The 14862-nt window shown below is 39.3% G+C and overlaps 2 protein-coding genes across 14 annotated transcripts in view; one reads left to right on the forward strand and one right to left on the reverse strand.

The window, feature by feature from the left end:
* The window catches only part of Coq6 (coenzyme Q6, monooxygenase), a 34418-nt gene extending 22786 nt beyond the window's left edge, over positions 1–11632 (forward strand). For 2 of the 4 annotated variants that reach the window (XM_078050511.1, XM_078050513.1), the window contains 2 exons: positions 6840–6909; positions 7952–11632. In XM_078050511.1, coding sequence (XP_077906637.1) covers positions 6840–6909; positions 7952–7986 — 105 coding nt within the window. In that variant the 3' untranslated portion in view covers positions 7987–11632. Of the gene's footprint in view, positions 1–5253; positions 5303–6839 lie in introns of all 4 variants that reach the window. The other 2 variants (XR_013439128.1, XM_078050512.1) reach the window with 2 other exon arrangements.
* Entpd5 (ectonucleoside triphosphate diphosphohydrolase 5 (inactive)) overlaps positions 295–14862 on the reverse strand; it is a 40861-nt gene continuing 26293 nt past the window's right edge. For 9 of the 10 annotated variants that reach the window (XM_078050530.1, XM_078050527.1, XM_078050528.1 and 6 more), the window contains 10 exons: positions 14313–14388; positions 14019–14054; positions 13440–13528; positions 13055–13134; positions 12168–12229; positions 11020–11121; positions 9878–10018; positions 8997–9053; positions 8139–8254; positions 295–996 (listed from right to left, as the gene is read on the reverse strand). In XM_078050530.1, the coding sequence (XP_077906656.1) occupies positions 910–996; positions 8139–8254; positions 8997–9053; positions 9878–10018; positions 11020–11121; positions 12168–12229; positions 13055–13134; positions 13440–13528; positions 14019–14054; positions 14313–14388 (846 nt within the window). In that variant the 3' untranslated portion in view covers positions 295–909. Of the gene's footprint in view, positions 997–1495; positions 2023–8138; positions 8255–8996; positions 9054–9877; positions 10019–11019; positions 11122–12167; positions 12230–13054; positions 13135–13439; positions 13529–14018; positions 14055–14312; positions 14389–14862 lie in introns of those variants that run through there. The other variant, XM_078050531.1, reaches the window with a different exon arrangement.

Genomic DNA, 14862 nt, shown 5'->3' on the forward strand with positions numbered 1-14862 from the left:
GGGGAAGGGATGACCTCCTTTCTTAAGACTAAAATCTCTATTGCTTTAAGATTAGGATGGTCTGGGAGCAGTGGCACTTATCTGTAATCCCAGCACCTCTGGAGACTGAGATGGGAGGATTGCAAGCTCAAAGTCAGCCTCAACAAAAGCAAGACACTAAGCAACTTAGTGAGATCTTGCCTCAAAATAAAATATAAAATAGGGCTGGTACCCCCTCCCCCCAAAAAAGAAAAAGAGTGAGGATAGATCTCAGATGGCTGACTCTGGAGCTAGTATACAAAAGAATCACACAAATTTTGACAGTTTCTTTTTTTTCTCTCTTTTTTTTTTTAATTACACATGGAAAGTAAACCAAGTAATTTTCCTCTCTTTTTTAGGGGTGGAGGTGGGGCAGACAAGGATGGAAGAGGCAGGATAGTACAATGAGAAGAAAAAAAATACTGGTATTGCTAGATCATGGGATTATAGTAAATCAGCTTAATTTAGCATGTAAGAGGAAACTAAAATGTTCAAAGGAACGAGGCACTCCAAGGATTAAAATGAGTTTCTTTGGTTCCCAGGGACCTGTCCCTGAGCTCTCACTCCATGGTTGAGTTCCAAAGCTATTCTTTTTGGCTCACAGGGTTCTCTGTGTCACACAAACACTCTCAATGATTTACATTTCAGAGCCATCTGTGCCCCCCAAATGGTTAGGTAACTGTTCACATTAGACATGTAAAATTAATTCTGCCCAAATCTCTAGGCTCAAGATCAAGATCTGTATATGAAAGTCCCTCCACCCTGATAAAGCCACCTACTGCACTCAATCCAGGTTGTCCCCAGACTAACTCAGAAAATGAACAAGTCTTCTCTTCTTCTCCACTTAAAAAGGTTGGTGGTGAATGCAGGCCTCAGAGGAAGTGCTTGGCCTCAGTGGGAGATGCCCAGAGACTGCAACAGGTGAAAGGTGGCCCCCAAGGCCCAGCCCGTCTCTATGTTGTTCACTTTCTTGGTGAGCTGTTGAGGAAAAAAAGTTCACATTTTCATCCCATTTTAAACCAGCAAGCACAGCACTTGGGTAGATAATATCTGCACAGAGCATTCACATGGCCAAACCAAGGCAAAATCAAGAAGCCCAGGCTCTGTAGGCTTCACAGGGAACTATTCCCCTCTGTAAAAGTTTCCCTTCAGCCAAGGCCTATTGTCCCTACATCTGCCATTCTGATCCTCAAGCGCTTCTGGCTTTGGAAGTTGTTCCACCCGGCCTTCTAAAGAGATCTTCTAGACAGGCTTCCAAACTCTTTCACTAATCCTGAAACTTAAGTATAGCATCCTCTGCTTAGTTTTCTGAAATATGTGTAGGAGTAAAAAAGAACACACCAATCTTCCCGATTCATACTATAAACTACGGTCTCTTTGTTAAGCACTAATAACAACCAACAAGGGCATTTAAGGCATTCTGGATGAGACTTTGATTCTATTAGTTCAGGGATCTTGAGTAAAACTTTAGACCTGATTTCCTCAATTACAGAATAAAGGGATTAGATAAGTAGGTTTTTGTTTGTTTTTTAAGCACTAAAGTTGGAACCTAGGGATGCGCTATCACTGAGCCACATCCCAACCTTTTTACTTTATTTTGAAACAGGATCTCACTAAATTGCCAAGGCTGACCTTAAACTTGCAATCCCCCCGTTTCGGCCTCCTGAGTCACTGGGATTACAGGCATGTGCCACAGCTCCCAGCAAGCTTCTACTGAATAAGATGCTACAGCTACCACCAAAACCAAAGTTTGAAAAATACTGGGTTGGTATGTGTTGACCTGATGAAATCAAGTCTAGTCACTGTGCCCAAAACTGGGGAGAATAGCATTTAAATTATTGTCTAGAGGTTTAGTCTGGGACACCTGCCTGAAATTGGGAGTGCCCCACACCAAAATATTCTTCCTCTATCCTCAGCACTGGGCTGGCAGCTTAGGGACACAGATGCCAAGATGAAGCAATCTCTGGGACAGAGAAGTGTTCACCCCAGATTTAAATTCTGCTCCTGTTGAAAGAATAGAGATGAAAAGGACGCCAGCACTAAAAACAGCAGGAAATTGTTCTTGAATGACTTGGTTATTGTTGATGCTTAAGCGGAGGTAAACTCAATACACACTGAGAGGCTCAGGATGGTCTCTTTTCTCTATCCCTAACTGGTGTGAAATGCTTCCACTAATAGTAATATCAGTATTAATAAAAAAAAAACTTGCTATATGACACATTTTGGTTTTCACATACATTGCTTCAATTTTCACAAAAGGCCTATGAAATAGGTATTATAAGGATTCTGGCGTTCTTTTGTTTTTGTTTTTTGGTACCAAGAATATTAAACCCAGGGACACTTAACCACTGAGTCACAACACTAGCCCTTTTTATTTTTTATTTTGAGACAGGGTTTCATTAAGATGCTTAGGACCTTGCTAAATTGTTTAGGACCTTGCTAAATTAATGAGGCTGACTTTGAACTTGAAGTCGTCCTGTCTCAGTCTCCGAAGCCCCTGGGATTACAGATGTGTACCACCATGCTTGGCAGGATCCTTGAGTTTTGAATGAGGAACCTTATAGTTAGAGAGGAAATAAATCACTTGTGGTCACAGAGCTAAGATTACTCAGACCTAATGGACAACAGAATCCATGCCTGACCAATGCTGTAGTGACTCTCCTGGCAATTAATTCTTCTGTGTTAAATTTATTTATTTGTAAAAAACAAATAACCCAATCAATAAATGGGACAAGGAACTGACCACACACTTCTCAGAAGATGATATACAATCAATAAATATATGAAAAATGTGCAACATCTCTAGCAATTGGAGAAATGCAAATCAAAACTACTGTAGGATTTCATCTCACTCCAGTCAGAATGGAAGATATTAAGGATACAAACAACAATAAGTGTTGGTGAGGATGTGGGGAAAAGATACACTCATATATTGCTGGTGAGACTGCTAACTGGTACAACCAATATGGAAAGCAGTATGGAGATTCCTTGGAAAACTTGGAATGGAACCACCATATGACCCAGCTGTCCTGCTCCTCGGTTTATATCCAAAGGACTTAAAAACAGCATACTAGGGCTGGGGTTATGCTCAGTGGTAGAGCACTCCTCCAGCATGTGCGGGGCCGTGGGTTTGATCCTCAGCAATCACATAAAAATAAACCAACAAAATGAAGGTATTGTGTACAACTAAAATATATAGACTTAAAAAAATCAGCATACTATAGTAACATAGCCACATCAATATTTAGAGCACCACAATTCACAATAGCTAAATTGTGGAACCAATCAGAAAGCAGGCTTCCAACCTGCCCTTCAGCAGATGAATGGATAGGGAAACTGGTATATATACACAATGGAATATTATTCAGCATTAAGAGAATAAAATCATGGCATTTGCAGGTAAATGGATGGAGTTGGAGAATATTATGCTAAGTGAAGTAAGCCAATCCCCTAAAACCAAATGCCAAATATTTTCTCTGATATGAGGATGCTGATCCATAATGGGGATTGGGTCGGGAAGCATGGGAGGAATGGAAGAACTTTAGACAGAACAAGGGAGAGGGAAGGGAAGGAAGGAGACAGGGGGTTAGAAAAGATAGTGAATGAAATGGACATCATTATTCCAAATACATGTATGAAGACACGAATGATGTGATTCTACTTTGGGTACAACCAGAGACATGAAAAATTGTGCTCTGTATGTGCACTATGAATTGAAATGCAGTCTGCTGTCGTATATAACAAATTAGAATAAATAAATTTCTAAAAAATTTTATTTATTTTATGTATATATTTATTTGTTATTGGGGGTATGGGGGTCCAAGGGATTGAATTCAGGGGCATTTGACCACTGAGCCACATCCCCAGCCCTATTTTATTTTCCTTTCTTTTTTTTTTTTTAGGATCTTTTATTTTAATATTATTTATTTATGTGCATGCAGTGCTGAGGATTGAACTCAGAGCCTCACACATGCCAGCCAAGCACTCGACCAATGAGTCACAACTCCAGTCCCCTATTTTGTATTTCTTTTACAGATAGGGTCTCACTGAGTTGCTTAGCACCTCGCTTTTGCTAAGGCTAGCTTTGAACTTGTGATCCTCCTACTTTAGCCTCCCAAGCCACTGGGATTATAAGTATTCGCCATTGTACCTGGCTGTGTTAAGGAATTAAATGCTGATAATTTTGATAGATATATAACAATACACAAAATCCAAATTCCTTAGAAGGAATGACTTTATGAACTCTGTATTGACACAAGAAATAGAGCAATATAAATTCATCTGAAACTGGGGAAACAGGAAGTGGCACAATGGAAGGGGTGGGAGAAAGGGCTTAGAAGACAAACTATAGTCAATTTATTTAAATTCAAAGCTCACAAAGTTGCCTTGTGAGATAGCCATATTTTTTGTGAAATCTCTATAATAAACTGTTTGTTACTTAAGGGCAAAGATAACATCTTTTTTGTATTATGAAAATCCTCCATCTTCACAACTTTATTTTTGGAATATTGCATGGAAATTGCAAATAACAAGGGTAAACTGGGGAAGAATCAAATAAATACAAATGGATGCCTCTGGTTGAGACAATTATTAATATATGAACATTGATTTACAGTATGTGTACCAAAGTGTTAAACAGTTTAGTGCATTAGATTTCATAAATAACTTTAATAATATTCTGATTAAAATTTAAATATCTGAACTACTTATTACTTCAATAATTAATAGAAATATATCCAAACCATGATTCCTGCATACTCCTAATTTTACTAGAACTATATTTTAAAAATCCAGCAACTTATCTACTTATTATAGCTAAACTTTGTTTTTAGGAACTATGATCTTCAATGAAAAAAAGCACTTTATAAAATATGAAAACTGCTAACATATTCTAGGAAAATAAGAGTGCCAATATGTTCTTCACAAATTGAGTTAAATCAGATGTAAAATAATGAATAAAATTCCAGACTGTTTTGATAGTCTTTTATTACATATATCTTTTTAACCATTCCAACATATATTTAAACCTTCTGTCACATAAATACACATACAATTCATAATTTTAGTAAACCACCTACTACTCTATCCAATAGATATATTAGTAGGCACTGACACACTACCTTCTGAATTGTATGTGATCTAATAATATTCCCTGGAATTCAGAGTTTAAAAATCCCATCATCTGCAAATAATACAGCTTTTCTCTTTTTTTCATCTTTATATATTTTTCTGTAGATAACATCTTAATCATCTCGGTAACCATAGCTCAATCATGGTACAGAAGGTAAGAAAATAAATGGGGTGGAAAAAACTCCTAAGATATATTTTAAAATAGAGAAATACTACAGATAAGACAGAACCTGCATTTGCTGAAATCAACAAAGAGGAAGACAAAGAGGAACCTAGAGGCTTACATAAAATATATATGACACACTACATATGCATGAAGCATTCAATATTGATGAAGTCTTAATTTAAGTCACTCAGATCACCTTTCTGATCCTTCATATCTTCTGCCAAATAAAATCTACTAATGGATGAGCTAATGCAACTGGCCTGGCATATCTGCTCCTGGGTTCTTCAAATAGAGCAAATTTGTGTGACAGCCACAGGCACCCCCTGGCCTTTGCTCCCTTGATCAAACTTCAGCTGAAGTTCTTGTAACCACTTCTTCAGTAGCAGAGAGAGGTCATATGAATCCAAGTCAAGAAACCTAGGATTCAGGGCTGCAGTTTCAGCTCAGTGGTAGAGCAGTTGCCTAGAATGTGTGAGGCACTGGGTTTGATCCTCAGCACCACATAAAAATAAATAAATAAGATAAAGGTATTGTTGTCCATCTACAACTTAAAAAAAAAAAACACCTAGGATTCAGGAAGCATGCTTCCAACCTGCTTGCATCTATCTAGTGTGGTTCATCTCTTCCATCTCTTTCTTTTTGCCCATCTCTGATTCAATAAACTATGACCTTGGGCATCTTCATTTGGGCTGTAAGTCTCTCTGTTCTGTATCCTCTGAGATGACCTGCCTGATAATATATACTCATCAAGGTAAATTATGATAATATAATTTTTTTTTCAGCTATGTAACTTTTTTTTAGACAAAATTGTTAGCAGCAGAAAAGCAGGTCATAGTCATTTGGTAAACTCAGTTTTTGTTCCTCCTGATGATGTTTCAACCACACCTTCCACAGAATGTTCTCTTTATGAAGAGCAACAACACCCTGAAGGTATAACTAAGAGTCACCAGGCCCACTGATCATTCAAGGGCAACTCCAGGCCTAACTCTAACCCTGAGCACCCTTCTGAAAGGCAGAGGATGTACAGTTCCCTGGATCTTATGCCTTGATCACAAGAGAGGGGAATACTTCACACAGTTCACATATGTTGAATACCATGATTTCAAGGACCAGCCAGTTTCTGGCATCCGAAGTAAAAATCTTTAAGGGCAACCTGAAGAGGTCCCAAAGTGCACAGAGGGGCCACTGGGGAGTGTGGCCTTTCTGATTAAATTCCCACTGAGCACCCCTAGATCAGTAACATAACTGGATTTAAATAACAGTTAGATTTGTGTTTAATAACAATTAGATTTTTAAAAAGAATAGCAATGATAGAACAATCTCTACAAAGGCAAGAATTTTTGTTTGGTTCACTGCTGTGTCTAAAATGCTGCGGGCCAATGATGAGGGCTCTGTAGGATGAATAGATGTCACACTGATTTGGCAGAAGTATTTAAGTAAGTTACAAGCATTAGAAAAGCAAATGTTTGGGACACAAACATACCTAATACAATAATTTTTTTTAATATTTATTTATTTTTTTTAGTTTTCGGCAGACACAAGATCTTTGTTTGTATGTGGTGCTGAGCATCGAACCCGGGCCACACACATGCCAGGTGAGCGCGCTACCGCTTGAGCCACATCCCCAGCCCCAACAATAATTTTTTGAAAAAGAAAACAGGCTTGAAACACTCCTATTTGAGGGTGCTCAAGAGTGCATGCAAGTAGGCTTTCCACTATCCGATGCCACCTCCTTTGTGACCATTGACCTGCTGACCACAATGCATTTCAAAGGTGATGAAAAGACTCTTTAAGAACTAAGCATGTGTAGAGCCAATAGATTGTGGACTCTATTTTCTGTACTGCTTGTGTTAGTTACAGCCTCTGCACAATCCAAGAACACTAGAGTCCTTCTCTCGCTTCTGAATAACTTTAGAATATTCACCTACCTCACCTCACCTAGTTACACACCACATTATGTGACTGAATTAATCCCAGACCAACCCTTACAACAGTAAAGACATTACTGTATTCTCTAACTATAATATGCTAAGCTTTGAAGTATAAATACTTCTACACCAGCCCCTATAAAGACATTAGGCATTTGAAAAAAGTTTAAATGTGAAACACTGCATTTTGTTTTGAGAACTTGGCTATGAATGAGACCATTACTCATTTAGTAGTAACCCCAAATAAGTTTAAAAAATATGTAAAAATAAAGGATGGTCCCTTAGGGACTTGAAATTCTGCAATAGCACAATCCCATTTTCTTTATTCAAGAAGACTGTAGTGATTTTCATAATTCACTCCAGAATACAGTGGTCAATATAAATTATTCATCAAGGTAATTTATGATAATATATATACATCAAGGTAATTTCCCACATTCATGGTGACTAGCACAGTGAACAAAAATACTTCCATTTATAGTTATTCTGATTACTAAATAAGTTCATGACTCCTTCTCCTAACCCACAAAAGATGACTGTTATAAATGGGGATATAACTAATGTCTACTCAAAGTGTTGTTATGAAAGTTAAATGAGAAAATGTACCTGAAATAGCACAGAATCCGGCACTTGGAGGACATGCATAGGATGCTATTGATTTGGAATCATTATGTTATTAATGTTATTGCTTTCATCTGTCTCTAAACAGGAATCAGTAGAAGAAAGGAATTCTTTTCCAGATAATCTAGTCCATCAAATCATGTATGAGCTACCTCAAAACCTTTTTTTTTTTTTTTTTGGCAACAAGCAAGGTTGTTGCTAAATAAACACTAAACTAAAGAAAAAAAAAAAAAGATGATGACTGTTACAGGATTCCAGGACCCTCTGCCTCTTACCTGTAAGAGGGTGCTATCTGCAAAGCCAAAGCCATCTTTTAGCAGGGCAGTGATGTAGGTGAGATCCATGCATAGGAAAGGACTACCTGAGGTGAAGTTCTCCAAGTTATTACACACTGAAAGCGAAAGAGAATGAACAGTGGAGTTCAAGTCTGCAACTATAGCTTCTTAATAACTTGCACACTTCTGGTATGAAATCTTGTCTACTCGTATTTACCAAATTTCTTTCTTTATCTGCCAAATTTCTTTTTTTGGGTAAAGAAAGGGGTTGGGTTCTGGGGAATGAACCCAGGGCTTTCATGCTAGGCAAGTACTTTACCACTGAGCTGTACCTCCAGGCCCCTATTTGTCAAATTTCTATGGCCCATTTTGGGGGCTTAATTTTAAGTCCCTATCTATAATTAATGCTGAGGTCTCCAAAAGACAGGCAAATACTATTTAAGATCCATTCTGCTTCCAACCATCTTGGTAGACAGGCACTTCGGAGACAGCAGATAAGATCATTTGTATTTTAGATTGTTTCTCTTAAGGAAGCCCCTGTGGCTATTTCATATGTGCTTTGGTGCTCAGGGTTTCCTTAACACTGATAATACAATTTCGATTAAAAAACAATAAGGAAAAAATGAAGATGTTCTCTTCTTTTACCATTTCCCTAAAGCCTCTGCTTTCCTGTATTCTTGCACAGTCTTATGTCACCCAATGCTTTTAAGTCTGAAGGCTGAATTTAACAGAAGCTGAACTGCTGAGGCCAGCCCTCTGAGCAGATTTCTAAACTGAGGAGGTGCTTCAGGTCACATGAGGTCACCAGAGTTGGCAGGCACACAGATGGCTGGATGTCAAGGGCTTATTTATACTCACCATCCCTGGCTTTTCTTTCAAAGTCTTCAACTTTTAAAACACCCCCCTTTTCATAATCTAAAATGAAATAGAGCATAGCTGGTGTCAAAAACTCTTCAAGGAAACAAGGAAATTTATCCTAGTGCTATTTATAATAATGAAAAACTAGAAATAAAATTTCCAACTTAGAGACTGGGATAAACAAACATGACATATCTATATAATACAAATCTACAAACCCTATTTATTTATATTTATAGTTAATATATGTTATCTATTTTATGTTACATGAATTTAACCTCAATTAAAAAGTAGGATTATATAAAACAGGAAATTAATTCATATCTCTGAATCCATGACAGATCACTTATCTATACTCTCACAGCTAATCATTAGTATAACTTTTGTGATAAGGAAAAAAAAGTAATCCTAAAAGAGCCAGAGGAAATTGGATGGTTTCACAGGTGATTACTTGTGACCTTTTTGTCAAATTGTACACTATAAACTTATGTGTGTTTATCATATATTAACTATACCTCAATAAAGATGTAAAAAAGTAGCTGGGCATGGTGGTGAAAGTGTGTAATCCCAGCATCTTGGGAGGCTAAGGCAGGAGGATCACAAGTTCAAAGTCAGTCTCAGCAAAAGTGAGTCACTAAGCAACTCAGTGAGACCCTGTCTCTAAATAAAATACAAAATAGTAGATTTCACCTACAGTTGTTCAGGTCATCTTTTAGGTCCCAAATACCCTGAGTCATATTCACCCTCCCACTTGAATGGCGAGTGCACTGAAGAAGAGCTGCAAAATCACCCACAACCTCTTCAAATGCTTCTCTCCTTGACCTTCCCCATCACAGGCCTGCCTTCTTTCCCTTCTCAATTGACACCTGGGGTGAACTCACCAATCATGTGTGTTTCAACGGCTCGGTCATAATAGTAAGAGAAAGCATAGAAGGAGCTTCCTCGGATCTCCTCTGGCTGGTGAAGCTTTCCTTGCACCACCCTTAGCACTTCATTGTAGCAGGGCTCAAAGCCCATCTCCCCTGCCAGGACAAAAGTGCAGGTGGTGAGTGACAACAAAGATGGGGAAGAGGTCACTCTCTAAGGCAAGCTTCTGGAGCTAACAGAGAAATGCAGGAGAATGGAGGAGAAGGCTAAAGCTCAGAACAAAAGGTTTAATTAAAAACAGATGGACAAACTTCTGCAACCTCTATGCTGTTTCTCCATGGAAGCCCCCCTCCCTAAGCTGTGTTCACCAACCACAGCCAAAGCTGACCTCAAACAGCTGCCTATCAATGTATTGTGGTCTTTGTGAGCCAGTATCCAGAGAGCTCACCTGCTTCCTTCACTGGAAACCAGTTTTCTCCCTAATTTTAAGGTCTATGTCTTTTAAAATACCTAAGATGAATCATTCTTCCTATCATGAGTTTTACTATGATTTCAACAGGAAAATATTAACTGAACCTGAAACAGGGTTTCACAATGCTGCATCAAACTCAGGCTATGCCCAGCAATTTGGGAAGCTAAGACAAGAGACTTGCAAGTTCTAGATAATTTAGCGAGACTCTGTCTCAAAATAAAAGATAAAAAGGCTGGGGATGGGGCTGAGGTTGTAGTTCAGTGGTAGAGCTCTTGCTTAGCACATGTGAGGTACTGGGTTTGATCCTCGGCACCACATGTAAATAAATAAGATAAAAATATTATGTCCATCTACAACTAAAAATATTTTTTTAAAAAGCCTGGGGATGTAACTCAGTGGTAGAGCACCCCTGGTTTCAATCTTCAGTACCAAACAAAACAAAACAAAAAAATCCTAGACCACGAACAGGCTTCTAATGGATCTGTGGTACTCAGCCAAGGAAAGAGACCAGGACACAGAGTGACAACTGTCGTATTTGCTGTCCCTTCACATTAGTTCTTGGAGGCATTCCAAGATCTTTGGAATGAGTGCCTGAAACATGATAAGTTTTTCTTGAGCTTTGAAAAAAGTTTCCCATGGGACTTTTCCAGAACTTCTACTATAAAGGTCATTTTAGTCATTTACCTTCTCGGTTGCCACCATACTGATATTTCACACCCCCAAAGATCCATTCTGCTTCCAACCATCTTGGTAGACAGGCACTTCGGAAAGTATGTCCATCAATCCCTGAAAGAAATCAAACACAAACAGGCCAGTATGTGAGAGGGAGGGAGGGAGGCAAGCAAGGAACCCATAAAGCTGAATGGAATCATCCAGGAGTCAGGCCTTTAAATCTTATGAAATTAGTTCCTCGATTGCATCGCTATGACAGCATACTTCTTTTTTCTTTCTTTCTTTTTATTTTTTTAGTTCTAGGGATTCTTTACCACTGAGCTGTATCCTCAACCCTTTTTATTTTTTATTTTGAAACAGGGTCTCATTAAGTTGCTTAGGGCCTCACTAAGTAGCTGACACTGTCCTTGAACTCATGATCCTCCTCCTGCCTCAGCCTCCTGAGTCACTGAGATTAGAGGTGTCCACCATGGTGCCCTGCCTGTGACAGCAATTTTTAACACAGTGTTCATACACAGGCTTTGTAGAGTTGGTGAAACCCCAGAAACTAGAGGCAAATTTTCATGCAAATGAATGAACATTTGGCAGGAGTCGATAGCTTTGACCATCTCAAAGAAATCCAAAACACCCAAAAAAGTAAGTTCCCTCCTTTCTACAATGCAGAAAAATACCGTGTCACCCTTTTTTTACTGTAGCCAGAGACTTAAATTAAATACACTTAAAGATGTTTGATAACTCTGAAATGTTATAAAATCTCCATTCCAATAACAGCCTTATGATAAATCAGGCATCCCATAAAATGCAGTAAATGTGAAATCATGTTAAAAGGCAAGAACAGGGCACAGGAAAGTCAGCTAACTTGCTCCAAAACACAAACCAGGACCGCACCCAGTTCTGCCTAACTCCAACTGACAGAACAGTCATTACCCCATACAAGTAGACATACATCATCCTAAAAATGGTTAATGATGCATATCAAAGAATCTGAACTTACAAAACAGACCAGGAACTTGCCATTATTATGTCCATTTTGTACAACATGTGCTTCCCAAATCAACATAGGTCTTACCTCCAAGAATTGTTGCCAAAGATAGGAAGAGGAGAGCTGAGTACTAGCATTGAGCTCATCACCCCCACCCAGCACAGGTACCCAGACAAACCTTCTGTTTGCAGGGCTCCCAGGGTTGCTAGTCTTGCAGCTTTCAATCCAAATCCCAAGTAACTGTAAAATACAGGATTGACCAATTTCATGTTGGGCCTGAAGTTCTCCAGCCCAAAGCTGCCTCCTTCAAAAGGAATATGGGTTCTCTGCCTCCCTTTGGAGAGATAAAAACCTTGTTCTGTCGCTATGACTTAGTTCATGGTCAACAAGAGGAAATTTCTGCACAATCTGGATCAAAATAAGAACCTCCTACTGTTATCATTCTAAGACCAGAGTGATATTCCTAAAGTCCCACCCTGGGAACCATTCCAACAAAAGCCCTCATTATCTTAGCTCCTCACCCCAAATAGGGATGTGGAGTGGATTCTAAACATCTGAAGGCCAGCTCAAAGGAGTTAGTACTGAGCTTTATCTGAGTTTTTTCCATGTGACCTCCCTCCCAAGAAACTTTGAGGGAGGTGTACTGGGGATCTAACCCAGGGGCGCTTTATCACTAAGGTACATCCCCAGCTCTTTTTATTTTGTATTTTGAGACAGGGTCTTGCTCAATTGCTTAGGGTCCTGCTAAATTACCAAGGTTGGCCTTGAATTTGCAATCCTCCTGCCTCAGCCTCTCAGCTCCCAAATCACTGGGATTTCAGGTGTGTACCACCACACTCAGCAAGAAATGTTTGACTTTTACATCACATATTTTTGAGGACAAGAATGGAGAAGCCTCATGGGTCCCTTGGGTTTTGGTAAATGGCTGGGGTTTCAATTGGTAGGTCTTAGGGGACTGGCAAAAAATTTATAATCCTGATCAGATGTATAACAGATATGAGAATACTTTGAAAAATTAGAAGAATCATACAACGTGAAAGATTATCTTCCCTGCCCCCTCCTCACCTATGTGTATAGAGCTTATAAGTGCTGTTAAACATCTCAAAGGAAGTGAGGTAGCCCTTAGGGGTTTGTTCCAGGGTTTTCTGCAAATCAGAAAAAGCAAAAAGACTGTTCAGGATCTACAATTATCTGAAGATCTTATTACCACCATCCCTGTCCCTCCCTGCAAAAATCAGAAATGGAGACAGTGCACTAATTTCACAAAGTTTGAGGAATCAAAGGGACTCATGAACAGTGAGAGGGCCAGGGGAAGTTCACCCAGTCATGAGTTGACTCTACTCAGTCTGTTCATGACAGAACTGCTATCTGAAAGTTGGGCTCCAGTTTCTTGGCCCATGATATGCCTGCCAAGTGTGTTGCTCACCAGACCTTCATGCAAATGACTCACCTCAAACTGTGGCAGAAATGTGATTTGGGTGGAGGCCCCACCCAGGTCCAGAGTCCCCACTGTCTCCTGGCTGTGGCCATGTAGCTGACCTATCAATGAGAAACAGCTCTGAATACCCTCCACACCTTAGGCAACACAATCGTCTGCCTGTAAATTCTCTCTTGTTCTTGTTATATATTGAAAATATTCCATAAATAATCCAAAGCTCCCTGGCCCCAAAAGTTGCAGGTAAATGTCAACTCAAGAGAAAATTTTGTTGCAGCTGAGGCCTTAAAGGTTGGTTATAAACATTAAGTTCTTGTCTTCCCTGAATCACCCTCTTTTTTTGTTTTTGTTTTATTTTGTTTTTTAGAACAATACAGAAAGAGGGAAAGGGATTTTGATTCTCCTGACCATGCCTATGAAAACCAGTTAAAGTTTTTGGTTTGGGTTTTTTTGTTTGTTTGTTTTCTTTTTTTCTTTTTTGCAGTGCTGGGAAACAAACCCAGAGCCTTGAACGTGCTAGGTAAGCACTCTCCCACTGACCCGTGTCCCTGGCCCCCAGTTAAAGTCTTAAGATATACTTGAGGATATATTTACCTGTTAGGAAATTCACAGTAACCCAAGCCAATATGCCTAAAAGAGAGAAATACAAGGATTACATTCCAGAGCATTCTTTTCCCTTTCCTGGTGCCACCTTTGTTCTTTTCTGTAAATTCTGTGGGAGAGCACATGTTCCCTCTTAAAACCTGTCCTTCCATTCTTCCCTGCTTATTTGTTTGGATTACTTAGTTCTTTTTTCCTAACTGCTCAATCTCTGTTCTTAGTTCTTGAATCAGAGCTTTCACTGACCCCACCTCTCTCCCCTGAGAACATTTTTACCACCTCTCCTACCTTCATAGGATCCATCCATGATGCTAACACTGTCATCTGGGACCAGGAAAGGTGACTTCTTGAAGATCTCCTCCACCTTAGGAAAAAAGGGGGAAAATCTGGATTCTCTGAGACATTAAAACAGATTTCCACATTTTTTGGGGCTGTGTTCTGTAAGGCTTATTTTTCCTAGATGAAAGAAACCAGAAAAGGAACTTGACAAGCCAAGACCCGCTTCCTGCAAAAACAAACACAGGGATTTCTGACTTTAAAGATAATTTCAAACAAACCATCTAAATTTATGGATGAACTGAACTGAGAGAAGGAAATATATCTGATCCTGACAACTCAATCAGGATCCTGTAATTCTGTTAAAAACCTATGGTTAAGGGCTGGGGCTGAGGCTCAGTGGTAGAGTGCCTGCCTCGCATGTGTGAAGCACTGGGTTCGATCCTCAGCACCTTCTATAAATAAATAAAGACATGGGAAAAAAAAAAAAAACCCTGTAGTTAAGCCGGGCACAGTGGCACACGCCTGTAAACGCAGCGGCTCGGGAGGCTGAGGCAAAAGG

Source organism: Ictidomys tridecemlineatus, chromosome 5 (assembly GCF_052094955.1).
Source record: "Ictidomys tridecemlineatus isolate mIctTri1 chromosome 5, mIctTri1.hap1, whole genome shotgun sequence".
In the NCBI taxonomy this organism is placed as follows: domain Eukaryota; kingdom Metazoa; phylum Chordata; class Mammalia; order Rodentia; family Sciuridae; genus Ictidomys; species Ictidomys tridecemlineatus.